The following is a 13,158-nucleotide window of genomic DNA, read 5'->3' as shown; positions in this document are numbered from 1 at the left end:
AAAGGTTTTGGGGGGAATGGGACAGTGAGGGTCGGTTCCCCTTCCCCTCTGCCTGACTCTGCCTCTCCCCCGGTCCTTTCAGCCCATCACCAGTGGAGGGGTGAGCTACCATGACGAGCCATGGCACACCGAGTGCTTCGTCTGCAAGACGTGTCGGAAGCAGCTGAGTGGAACCCAGTTCACTGCCCACGAGAACTTCCTGTACTGCGTCGACTGTTACAGCCAATTCATCGCCAAGAAATGTGGCACCTGCCACAAACCGGTCACCGGTAGGTCCGGCCCGTCCGCTTCGTGACTCCAGCTCGGCCCGACAGTTTTCATAACAACATAAGAAATAGGAGCAGGAGTAGGCCATCTGGCCCATCGAGCCTGCCCCACCATTCAATAAGATCATGGCTGATCTGTCCGTAAACTCAGCTCCATCTACCTGCCTTTTCCCCGTAACCCTTAATTCCCTTACTATGTAAAAACCTATCTAACTGTTTCTTAAATATATTTAGTGAGGAAGCCTCAACTGCTTCCCTGGGCAGAGAATTCCACAGATTCACCACTCTTTGTGAAAAACAGTTTCTCCTAATCTTCGTCCTAAATCTTCTCCCCTGAATCTTGAGGCAATGTCCCCTAGTTCTCGTCTTACCTACCAATGGAAACAACTTTCCTACTTCTATCTTATCTGTCCCTTTCAAAATTTTGTATGTTTCTATAAGATCCCCTCTCATTCTTCTGAACTCCAGAGAGTACAGTCCCAGGCCACTCAATCTCCCCATCATCTCTGGAATCAACCTGGTGAATCTCCTCTGCACTGCCTCCAAAGCCAGAATATCCTGCCTCAAGTATGGAGACAGAACTGCACGCAGTGAGATGTGAGATCACATGTGAGATGTGGCAGTCTTGGGGGAACGCCCCTCTCCTGCATTTTCACATCTGCCAGAAGTGCATACGGCTGGGTGATCTGGAAGACTGTGTAAGGAAACTGGGGCAGCCGCTGGATGACCTTCGACTCATAAGGGAGAATGAGGCAGTCATAGATGAGAGCTTCAGGGAGGTAGTCACACCTAGGCTATCAAAAGCAGGTCGTTGGGTGACAGTCAGAGGGGGGAAGGTGAAGGTGAGCAGACAGGTAGTGCAGAGCACCCCTGTAGCCATTCCCCTGCATAATAAGTTTACCGTCCTGGATACTGTTGGCAGGGACGACCGACCAGGTGTGAGCCATGGTGGCAGGGCCTTCGGCACTGAGTCTGACCCTGTGGTGCAGAAGGGTGGGACGGAGAAGAGGAGAGCTGTCATCATTGGAGACTCTATAGTCAGGGGAGCAGACAGGAGATTTTGTGGACGTGAGAAGGACACCCGCATGGTTTGTTGCCTCCCGGGTGCCAGGGTCCGGGATGTCTCTGACCAGGTACACGACATCCTGGTACAAGAGGGAAAGCAACCAGAAGTCGTGATACATGTTGGCACCAATGACATAGGCAGGAAGAGGGATGAGGTCCTGAAGTGTGAGTTTCGGGAATTAGGCAGAAGGCTGAAGAACAGGACCTCAAGGGTGGCGTTCTCAGGATTGCTGCCAGTGCTACGTGACAGTGATGGTAAGAATTGGAGGAGATGGCAGTTGAATGCGTGGCTGAGGAGTTGGTGCAGGGAGCAGGGTTTTAGATTTTTGGATCTTTGGAATCTCTTCTGGGGAAGGTGGGACCTGTACAGATTGGATTGGTTGCACCTGAACTCGAGGGGGAGCAATATCCTTGCAGGTAGGTTTGCTAGCATGGTTCGGGAGGGTTTAAGCTAATTTGCAAGGGGGATGAGACCCAGAACGATAGAGTAGTGAAAGAAGTGCATGGAGTAAAGCCAGATCTAACGTACAGAGAGGCTTTGAGGAAAGAGAAGCAGAATAAACGGTGTAAAGACAGTAAGGTAGAAGGGCTGAAATGTGTGTACCTCAATGCAAGAAGCATCAGGAACAAAGGTGATGAACTGAGAGCTTGGATAGATGCATGGAACTATAATGTAGTGGCCATTACAGAGACTTGGCTGGCACCAGGACAGGAATGGATTCTCAATATTCCTGGATTTCACTGCTTTAAAAGGGATAGGGGGGGTGGCATTACTGGTCAGGGATACTATTACAGCTACAGAAAGGGTGGGTAATGTAGCAGGATCCTCTTTTGAGTCAATATGGCTGGAAGTCAGGAACAGGAAGGGAGCAGTTACTCTATTGGGAGTATTCTACAGGCCCCCTGGTAGCAGCAGAGCTACAGAGGAGCAGATTGGGAGGCAGATTTTGGAAAGGTGCAAAAATAACAGGGTTGTTATCATGGGTGACTTTAACTTCCCTAATATTGATTGGCACCTGATTAGTTCCAAGGGTTTAGATGGGGCAGAGTTTGTTAAGTGTGTCCAGGACAGATTCCTGTCACAGTATGTGGACAGGCCGACTAGGGGGAATGCTATACAGATCTAGTACTAGGTAATGAACCGGGTCAGGTCACAGATCTCTCAGTGGGTGAGCATCTGGGGGACAGTGACCACTGCTTCCTGGCCTTTAGAATTATCATGGAAAAGCATAGAATCAGAGAGGACAGGAAAATTTTTAATTGGGGAAGGGTAAATTATGAGGCTATAAGGCTAGAACTTGCGGGTGTGAATTGGGATGATGTTTTTGCAGAGAAATGTACTATGGACATGTGGTCAATGTTTAGAGATCTCTTGCAGGATGTTAGGGATAAATTTGTCCCAGTGAGGAAGATAAAGAATGGTAGGGTGAAGGAACCATGGGTGACAAGTGAGGTGGAAAATCTAGTCAGGTGGAAGAAGGCAGCATACACGAGGTTTAGGAAGCAAGGATCAGATGGGTCTATTGAGGAATATAGGGAAGCAAGAAAGGAGCTTAAGAAGGGGCTGAGAAGAGCAAGAAGGGGGCATGAGAAGGCCTTGGCGAGCAGGGTAAAGGAAAACCCCAAGGCATTCTTCAATTATGTGAAGAACAAAAGGATGACAGGAGTGAAGGTAGGACTGATTAGAGATAAAGGTGGGAAGATGTTCCTGGAGGCTGTTGAAGTGAGCGAGGTCCTCAATGAATACTTCTCTTCGGTATTCACGAATGAGAGGGAACTTGATGATGGTGAGGACAATATGAGTGAGGCTGATGTTCTGGAGCATGTTGATATTAAGGGAGAGGAGGTGTTGGAGTTGTTAAAATACATTAGGATGGGTAAGTCCCCAGGGCCTGACGGAATATTCCCCAGGCTGCTCCACGAGGCAAGGGAAGAGATTGCTGAGCTTCTGGCTAGGATCTTTATGTCCTCGTTGTCCACGGGAATGGTACCGGAGGATTGGAGGGAGGTGAATGTTGTCCTATTGTTCAAAAAAGGTAATAGGGATAGTCCAGGTAATTATAGACAGGTAAGCCTTATGTCTGTGGTGGGAAAGCTGTTGGAAAAGATTCTTAGAGATAGGATCTCTGGGCATTTAGAGAATCATGGTCTGATCAGAGACAGTCAGCATGGCTTTGTGAAGGGCAGATCATGTCTAACAAGCCTGATAGAGTTCTTTGAGGAGGTGACCAGGCATATAGATGAGGGTAGTGCAGTGGATGTGATCTACACGGATTTTAGTAAGGCATTTGACAAGGTTCCACATGGTAGGCTTATTCAGAAAGTCGGAAGGCATGGGATCCAGGGAAGTTTGGCCAGGTGGATTCAGAATTGGCTTGCCTGCAGAAGGCAGAGGGTCTTGGTGGAGGGAGTACATTCAGATTGGAGGGTTGTGACAAGTGGTGTCCCACAAGGATCTGTTCTGGGACCTCTACTTTTCGTGATTTTTATTAACGACCTGGATGTGGGGGTAGAAGGGTGGGTTGGCAAGTTTGTAGACGACACAAAGGTTGGTGGTGTTGTAGATAGTGTAGAGGATTGTTGAAGATTGCAGAGAGACATTGATAGGATGCAGAAGTGGGTTGAGAAGTGGCAGATGGAGTTCAACCCGGAGAAGTGTGAGGTGGTACACTTTGGAAGGACAAACTCCAAGGCAGAGTACAAAGTGAATGGCAGGATACTTGGTAGTGTGGAGGAGCAGAGAGATCTGGGGGTACATGTCCATAGATCCCTGAAAGTTGTCTCACAGGTAGATAGGGTAGTTAAGAAAGCTTATGGGGTGTTAGCTCTCATAAGTCGAGGGACAGAGTTTAAGAGTCGCAATGTAATGATGCAGCTCTATAAAACTCTGGTTAGGCCACACTTGGAGTACTGTGTCCAGTTCTGGTTGCCTCACTATAGGAAGGATGTGGAAGCATTGGAAAGGGTACAGATTTACCAGGATGAAGCCTGGTTTAGAGAGTATGGATTATGATCAGAGATTAAGGGAGCTAGGGCTTTACTCTTTGGAGAGAAGGAGGATGAGAGGAGACATGATAGAGGTGTACAAGATATTAAGAGGAATAGATAGAGTGGATAGCCAGTGCCTCTTCCCCAGGGCACCACTGTTCAATACAAGAGGACATGGCTTTAAGGTAAGGGGTGGGAAGTTCAAAGGGGATATTAGAGGAAGGTTTTTTACTCAGAGAGTGGTTGGTGCATGGAATGCACTGCCTGAGTCAGTGGTGGAGGCAGATACACTAGTGAAGTTTAAGAGACTACTAGACAGGTATATGGAGGAATCTAAGGTGGGGGGCTTATATGGGAGGCAGGGTTTGAGGGTCGGCACAACATTGTGGGCTAAAGGGCCTGTAATGTGCTGTACTATTCTATGTTCTACTCCAGGTGCGGCCTCACCAGTACCCTGTATAGTTGCAGCATGACCTCCCTGCTCTTGAATTCAATCCCTCTAGCAATGGAGACCAACGTTCCGTTTGCCGCCTTAATAACCTGTTGTACCTGCAAGCCAACATTTTGCGATTCATGAACAGGCACTCCCAAGTCCCTCTGCACAACAGCATGCTGCAATCTTTCACCATTTGAATAATAATCTGCTCTTCTATTATTCCTTCCAAAGTGGATGATCTCGCATTTACCAGCATTGTATTCCATTTGCCAGACCTTGGCCCACTCATTTAACCTATCTATATCCCTCTGCAGACTCTCTACATCCTCTGTACAATTTGATTTTCCACTCAGTCTAGTGTCATCAGCAAATTTTGCCAAGCTACACTCAGTCCCCTCTTCCAAATCATCAATGTAAATGGTAAACAGCTGCGGGCCCAGCCCTGACCCCTGCAGCACCCCATTCACCACTAACAACCAGACAAACACTCATTTATACCAACACTCTGCCTTCTATTGGTTAACCAATCCACTATCCATACCAATACACTTCCTCCGACTCCATGCATCCGTATCTTATTTATAAGTCTCTTGTGCGGCACCTTTTCGAACACCTTCTGGAAATCCAAGTATACGACATCCACCTGTTCCCCTCTATCCACTGCACTCATTATGTCCTCAAAGAACTCCCGTAAGTTTGTCAAACAGGACCTGCCCTTTCTGAATCCATGCTGCGTCTGTCTAACGGAACCACTCCTTTCTAAATGTTTTGCTATTTCTTCCTTAATGACAGCTTCAAGCATTTTCCCGATTACAGATGTTAAGCTAACTGGCCTATAGTTGCCTGCCTTTTGCCTACATCCTTTTTTAAAAAGTGGCGTGACATTTGCTGTCTTCCAATCTGCTGGGACCTGCCCAGAGTCCAGAGAGATCTAGTAAATGATTACCAACGCGTCCACTATAACCTCCTCCTTCCTTTCATCATCTTGGAGAATCACAGAGTCCGTGCCATGGTTTCTGGTCCCTGACACCATGACCAGCCCCATTCCTGGTCCTGTCCATGAAATTTCCTCTCCTCAATATCTCACTCCATATGATACAGGACCAGAAACATGAGAAAATCTGCAGATGCTGGAAATCCAAGCCACACACACAAAATAGTCGAGGAACTCGGCGGGCCAGGCAGCATCTATGGAAAAGTGTAAACAGTCACCATTTTGGGCTGAGACCCTTCCTCAGGACCAGTGAATGGGAACAGAATTAGGCCATTTGACTCTTTGAGTCCATTCTGGATGATCCATTTCCCTCTCAGCCCCAATCTCCTGCCTTCTCCTCGTATCATTTCATGCCCTGACTAATCAAGAATTTATCAACCTCTACCTTAAATATCCCTAATGACTTGGCATCAACAGCTGTCCGTGGCAACAAACTCCATAGATTCACCACTCTCTGGCTAAAGAAATTCCTCCGAATCTCTGTACTAAAAAGACACGCCTCTATTCTGAGGCTGTATCCTCTGATCATAGACTCCTCCACCACAGGAAACATTCTCTTGCCATCCACTCTATCAAGACCTTCAACTTTCAATAGGTTTCAATGAGGTCACCCCTCATTTTTCTGAATTCCAATGAGTAGAGGCCTAGGGTCAGCAAATGCTTTTCATATGACAAAATGTTCAATCCTGGAATCCTTTTTGAGAACCTCATTTGAACCCTCTCCAATGTCAGCATCTCCTTTCTTAGATAAGGGGCCCAAAACTGCTCACAATTCCTTGTCTTCAACAGCTTTGAAATCAGTTTACATGTACTGAGGTACAATGGCAAATCAATCAATTACAACAGAATGCAGAATAAAATGTTTACAGAGAAAGTGAAGTGCAGGCAGACAATAATGAGATAGATCGAGGTCAGGTGCAGCATTACCTCACAGGAGTTGGGAATGATAGACAGTCTTTTACTTCAGTGGTGGGCATATTTTTGGAGAAGATTCCCAGAGACAGGATTGATGAGCATTTTGCGTACCACAGTCCAGACAAGACACTGGACTGAGTAGAGGGAGAGAGAATTTAAAAGAAATGAGCAGGGTAGTCCATACTTTTTGTGTTCCTGAGGAGACATTACATTGTGCATAATTAGGCACTTGGTAAGGTCCTTTGAAAAGGAGTTACGTTTAAGTGGAGCGGCCATTTGTGAGAGTGGACCACTGTTAGAGTGGGGAGTTGAGGCTTTGGCTTACTGAAGCTTAGGAGAGGAGAGGCAAAGGCTATAGGTAGATTTATTTTCATTATTTATTCTTTATTTCTTGTTGCACAATTTGTACAGTGTAGCTGTTTGCATGCGACAGCGGCCACACCCCAGGCAACGGCTTCGACAAGCCGGCTAAACCAGGTGAGGGTAGCCGACGGGTCTCAAACCCTTGGTGTGATAGGGAGTTGTCTATCCCAGCATGTGAAGACAGACTCCGGCGGATTGAGCGGACGAGACATATGGAAGGTCCAACGGTCAAGAAGGCGGTCTCTGCAAGCGTCGTGGAACATGTAGAGCAGGACAAGACACAGAAGACGCCCTGGTCATCCACTGCGCCTAGTCCCATCTCCAGCTGTCTAGACTCTGTCTTGCCACTGGATCCAGATGGGAATTGGGAAGAGAGAGTGAGGCTGACGCTGCGCAACTCTCCCTCACTTAAATCCAAATCACGCGCTAGTCTTGACACCAGCATAATGGTGTCGAGGTCCTCATCAACGTCAACAATGGACGAACAACCAACCAACAGTGTACTAAGACTTGAAATTATGATATTGTAGACCCAATTATGATATTGGGTCTGGCAGATGGAGTACAATGTTGGTAAATGTGAGGTCATCCATTTTAGAAGGAAAAATGGAAGAGAAGATTATTACTTAAATGGTAAAAAAAATTGCAGCATGCTGCTGTGCAGAGTAACTTGGGAGTGCTTGTGCATGAATCACAAAGGGTTGGTTTACAGTGCAGCAGGTGATCAAGAAAGCAAATGGAATGTTGGACTTCATTGCTAGAGAGATTGAATTTAAGAGTAGGGAGATTATACTGCAACTGTACAGGGAACTTGAGAAAGGATATACAGTACTGGCTTTGGAGGTGGTTCACTAGGTTGAATCCAGAGATAATGGGTTAGACTGAGAAGAGATTGAGTCGTGTCGGACTGTACTCGCTGGAATTCAGAAGAATGAGAAGATATCTTATAAAGACATATAAAATTATGAAAGGGATAGATAAGGTACACGCAGGGAAGTTGTTTCCACTGGTAGGTGAGTCTAGAACTAGGGGATGTAGCCTCAAGATTCGGGGGAGTAGATTTAGGATGGAGATGAGGAGGAACTGCTTTTCCCAGAGAGTGGTGAATATGTGGAATCTGTCCAATGAAGCAGTGGAGGCTACCTCAGTAAATATATTTAAGACAAGGTTGGATAGATTTTTGTATAGTTGGGGAATTAATTGTTATGTGGAAAAGGCAGGTAGGTGGAGATGAGCCATGCTCTTATTAAATGGCAGAACAGGCTTGGTGACCAGATGATCTACTCCTGCTCCTATTTATGTTATGTTCCCACAGTAGCCTGGGGTATATTTCATCCTGTTCTGGCAACTTATCTAACTTAATACCTTTCAACAGCTGCAGTACATCCTCTTTCTTAATGTCTATACACTCAAGTGTTTCAGTTCACTATAAATCATCCCCACAATTGCCAAGGTCCTTTTCACTGGTGAATAGTGAATAGTACTAAGTACCTCCACTGGTCCCATGCACGTTTCCACTATTGCAGCTGATTGGTCCTATTCTCACACAGCTCTTCCTCTTGCTCTTCATATATTTCTAGAATGCCTTGGGGTTTTCCTTAATCCCACTCTCCTAATTCCATTCTTGAGCTCCTTCCTGGCACCATTGTAGTTTTTTATAGCTCTAACAATACGTAGTTTCTTGAACCTTTCGTAAGCTTTTCTTTTCAACTAGATTTTCCCCATCCTTTGTACACCATGGTTCTTTTACCCTACCATCCTTTCCCTGTCTCAATGGAACATACCTATGCAGTACAATCCCTCCATGACTTCCTCCTTTTCTGCAGCTGTGATACCATCCCTGATTAGCAATGCCACGCCCCCACCTCTTTTGCTTCTCTCCCTGTCCTTTTCAAAACATCTAAAGCCTGGCACATTCAGCAGGCATCCTTGCTTGAGACATCCAAGTTTCCATAATAGCCACAATGTCATAGTTCCATGCATTGATCCACACTCTTAAGTTCATCCGCTTTGTTTATGATACTCTTAGCATTGAAATAAAGACATCTCTAACTATAGAAAAAATAGGTGCAGGAGTAGGCCATTCGGCCCTTCGAGCCTGCACCGCCATTTATTATGATCATGGCTGATCATCCAACTCAGAACACCGCCCCAGCCTTCCCTCCATACCCCCTGACCCCCGTAGCCACAAGGGCCATATCTAACTCCCTCTTAAATATAGCCAATGAACTGGCCTCAACTGTTTCCTGTGGCAGAGAATTCCACAGATTCACCACTCTCTGTGTGAAGAAGTTTTTCCTAATCTCGGTCCTAAAAGGCTTCCCCTCTATCCTCAAACTGTGACCCCTCGTTCTGGACTTCTCCAACATCGGGAACAATCTTCCTGCATCTAGCCTGTCCAATCCCTTTAGGATCTTATACATTTCAATCAGATCCCCCCTCAATCTTCTAAATTCCAACGAGTACAAGCCCAGTTCATCCAGTCTTTCTTCATATGAAAGTCCTGCCATCCCAGGAATCAATCTGGTGAACCTTCTCTGTACTCCCTCTATGGCAAGGATGTCTTCCCTCAGATTAGGGGACCAAAACTGCACACAATACTCCAGGTGTGGTCTCACCAAGGCCTTGTACAACTGCAGTAGTACCTCCCTGCTCCTGTACTCAAATCCTCTCGCTATAAATGCCAGCATACCATTCGCCTTTTTCACCGCCTGCTGTACCTGCATGCCCACTTTCAATGACTGGTTTATAATGACACCCAGGTCTCGTTGCACCTCCCCTTTTCCTAACCGGCCACCATTCAGATAATAATCTGTTTTCCTATTTTTGCCACCAAAGTGGATAACTTCACATTTATCCACATTAAATTGCATCTGCCATGAATTTGCCCACTCACCCAACCTATCCAAGTCACCCTGCATCCTCATAGCATCCTCCTCACAGCTAACACTGCCACCCAGCTTCGTGTCATCCGCAAACTTGGAGATGCTGCCTTTAATTCCCTCATCCAAGTCATTAATATATATTGTAAACAACTGGGGTCCCAGCACTGAGCCTTGTGGTACCCCATTAGTCACCACCTGCCATTCTGAAAAGGTCCCGTTTATTCCCACTCTTTGCTTCCTGTCTGCTAACCAATTCTCCATCCACATCAATACCTTACCCCCAATACCGTGTGCTTTAAGTTTGCACACTAATCTCCTGTGTGGGACCTTGTCAAAAGCCTTCTGAAAATCCAAATATACCACATCCACTGGTTCTCCCCTATCCACTCTACTAGTTACATCCTCAAAAAATTCTATGAGATTTGTCAGACATGATTTTCCTTTCACAAATCCATGCTGACTTTGTCCGATCATTTCACCGCTTTCCAAATGTGCTGTTATCACATCCTTGATAACTGGCTCCAGCAGTTTCCCCACCACCGACGTTAGGCTAACTGGTCTGGCTGAGTGCATCTTTGCTCTATATTCTGCTTATCCTTCCTCAATCTCCCTACAAGCCGTCTTTACTTGTGCCCAATCGCCCCATACTCTGCCTCCTCACTTCTGTTCCCACCACCCTTCAATCTAGTTAAAACCCACCCCAATAGCATTCTTGTATACCAACTGCCCCTATCACTCCACTTCCCTTCCCTCTGCCAATGTTCTATGTTCGATCACCTCACAATGCCAGGAACCCATCTGCCAACACTCTACCGCTGTTCTCCTGATCTATAATCTCGCTGTGGCTTTAAGACAACTTCCTGTGCTGCCCACAGTGATGGATTGAGTGCTGGATAGTCACAGGATGAAAGGCCCTTCGGTCCACTCAGTCTATACTGCCCCAACACCTGGGTTAGTGCTCTAACACTAAATATGTATCTTTTGTCAGGGTTTGGCGGAGCTGAGATCGTAACCTCTGAAGGTCACCAGTGGCACAAGGAGTGCTTCAAGTGTAAGAGGTGTTACAGCAGCCTGGTCAACCAGCGGTTTGTCACTCATAACAGGGAGGTCTACTGTACTGAGTGCGGCAAAAACCTGTAAGGGTGGAGATGGCATGCAGAAACATCAACAAATGCCATCTATATTAGTCCAGTTATAAGCAAAAGTTAGCTAACCAGATGCATCAATAGTGACAAAATAGCATCTACCGGGAATGATTTCCAATATTAGATGCACTTTGTGTTTTCTGCAGTGCTAAGTATTATCCACAGGTAGAAACAGCAATCAGAAATTTGACAGAATGTCATGGAAAGTTCTAAATGCTTGCAATATTTAATCATACATCTTTCTAGATGATCTAATGACATTTAATGCTGAAATTATAAACAGTGAAATACCATTTACTCAACATGTTACTGTAGTGTTTAACTGCACACATTATCTTAAGTTTCTCCAATGTCTTGGCTTGAGTGAAGTGTGGTGCATCAAAATGCAAACTGAATTGGTATAATGTATGTTAGCAGAAAATATTCGGCTTGTGTGATAGCTGCGCTGTAATATCACCACACACCAATTATAGCACAGAAATTTGAGATTTGAATACTTAAACACACCAATATTCAGCTTTTGAATTCAGTTTTGCCTTTATTCACTTATTCAGTCACTTGGTAATTTTCAGACTAACTACTGACATTACAGTTGAGTGCCTTTGAAATAACACCTGTCATGTAAAAGTGCATGTTAATTATATATACTGTGTGTGACCTGTAGGCATGCAAGATCACAGTCCAATGTACTAGATTACTTGGAGCATAAAATATTACCTTTTAATAAAGTCTCAGATCTGTACGTGGCCACTTGATGTTTGCAATTACAGTTATTTTCACAACACACATTAGTGGGCAGTTTCTTCCAAAAAGCACCTAAAACCTGTTCCCCAGTCTGTGGCTGGGAACCAGATGCTTTAACACCTGCCACGACAGCACTGTGAAAGCTCTTACCATGATAAGTCATTGTGGTCCACAACATTATCTAAATGGTTGATGGATGTCCCTTGGAAAGACAGCTGAACATGATTGCCAGAGTGAGGAGCAGAGTTATAGTCAGATTCGACTGTGACCTCGATTGGATCTACAACTGGTACAATAGATTGGCCTAATGGCCTCTGTGATTCAGTGGAAGTTTTGGTTTGTGCAACCATGAAGCTAGATGTGTGCCAGTGGTAACCATCTGTGTGATCTATCCTTCCATCTCACCATGCGCCAGCGGTAACAGTCTGTGTGATCCACGCCCTTCCATCTCCCACCCAGCTCTTTCCCCATTAACACACATAAAAGTTGCTGGTGAACGCAGCAGGCCAGGCAGCATCTTTAGGAAGAGGTACAGTCGATGTTTCAGGCTGAGACCCTTCATCAGGACTAACTGAAGGAAGAGCTAGTAAGAGATTTGAAAGTGGAAGGGCGAGGGGGAGATCTAAAATGATAGGAAAAGACAGGAGGGGGAGGGATGGAGCCAAGAGCTGGACAGGTGATAGGCAAAAGGGATACGAGAGGATCATGGGACAGGAGGCCCAGGGAGAAAGAAAGGGTGGGGGGGGGGGGAACCCAGAGGATGGGCAAGGAGTATAGTGAGAGGGACAGGGGGAGAAAAAGAATATATATACACACACACACTATATATATAAAAAACGGATGAGGTAAGAGGAGGAGGTGGGGCATTAGCAGACTTAGAGATCGTTTCGCTGAATATCTACGCTCTGTCCTCCAGAGAAAGCAGGATCTCCCCGTGGCCACACATTTTAATTCCACATCCCATTCCCATTCTGACATGTCTATCCACGGCCTCCTCTACTGTAAAGATGAAGCCACACTCAGGTTGGAGGAACAACACCTTATATTCCATCTGGGTAGCCTCTAACCTGATGGCATGAACATTGACTTCTCAAACTTCCACTAATGCCCCACCTCCCCTTTGTACCCCATCCGTTATTTCTTTATATGCACACATTCTTTTTCTCTCTCTGTCCCTCTGTCTATACCCCTTGCCCATCCTCTGGGGTTTTCCCCCCTCCCCTTTTCCTTCTTCCTAGGCCTCCTGTCCCATGATCCTCTCATATCCCCTTTGCCAATCACCTGTCCAGCTTTTCCTCTCCCTCCTGTCTTCTATCATTTTGGATCTCCCCTCCCCCTTTCAAATCTCTTACTATCT

General features: G+C 45.9%; 1 protein-coding gene across 3 annotated transcripts in view; it reads left to right on the top strand.

Annotated features, from left to right (window-relative positions):
• The window catches only part of fhl1a (four and a half LIM domains 1a), a 28,779-nt gene extending 16,975 nt beyond the window's left edge, over positions 1 to 11,804 (top strand). For all 3 annotated transcript variants that reach the window (XM_072271082.1, XM_072271083.1, XM_072271085.1), the window contains exons 5-6: positions 83 to 269; positions 10,901 to 11,804. In XM_072271082.1, the coding sequence (XP_072127183.1) occupies positions 83 to 269; positions 10,901 to 11,052 (339 nt within the window). In that variant the 3' untranslated portion in view covers positions 11,053 to 11,804. The remainder of the gene's footprint in view (positions 1 to 82; positions 270 to 10,900) is intronic.
• Positions 11,805 to 13,158: the final 1,354 nt, after the last annotated feature.

Source organism: Mobula birostris, chromosome 10 (genome assembly GCF_030028105.1).
Source record: "Mobula birostris isolate sMobBir1 chromosome 10, sMobBir1.hap1, whole genome shotgun sequence".
Lineage (NCBI taxonomy): Eukaryota > Metazoa > Chordata > Chondrichthyes > Myliobatiformes > Myliobatidae > Mobula > Mobula birostris.
The sequence above is the reverse complement of the archived record's forward strand: the minus strand, read 5'-3'. Positions and strand labels throughout refer to the sequence as shown.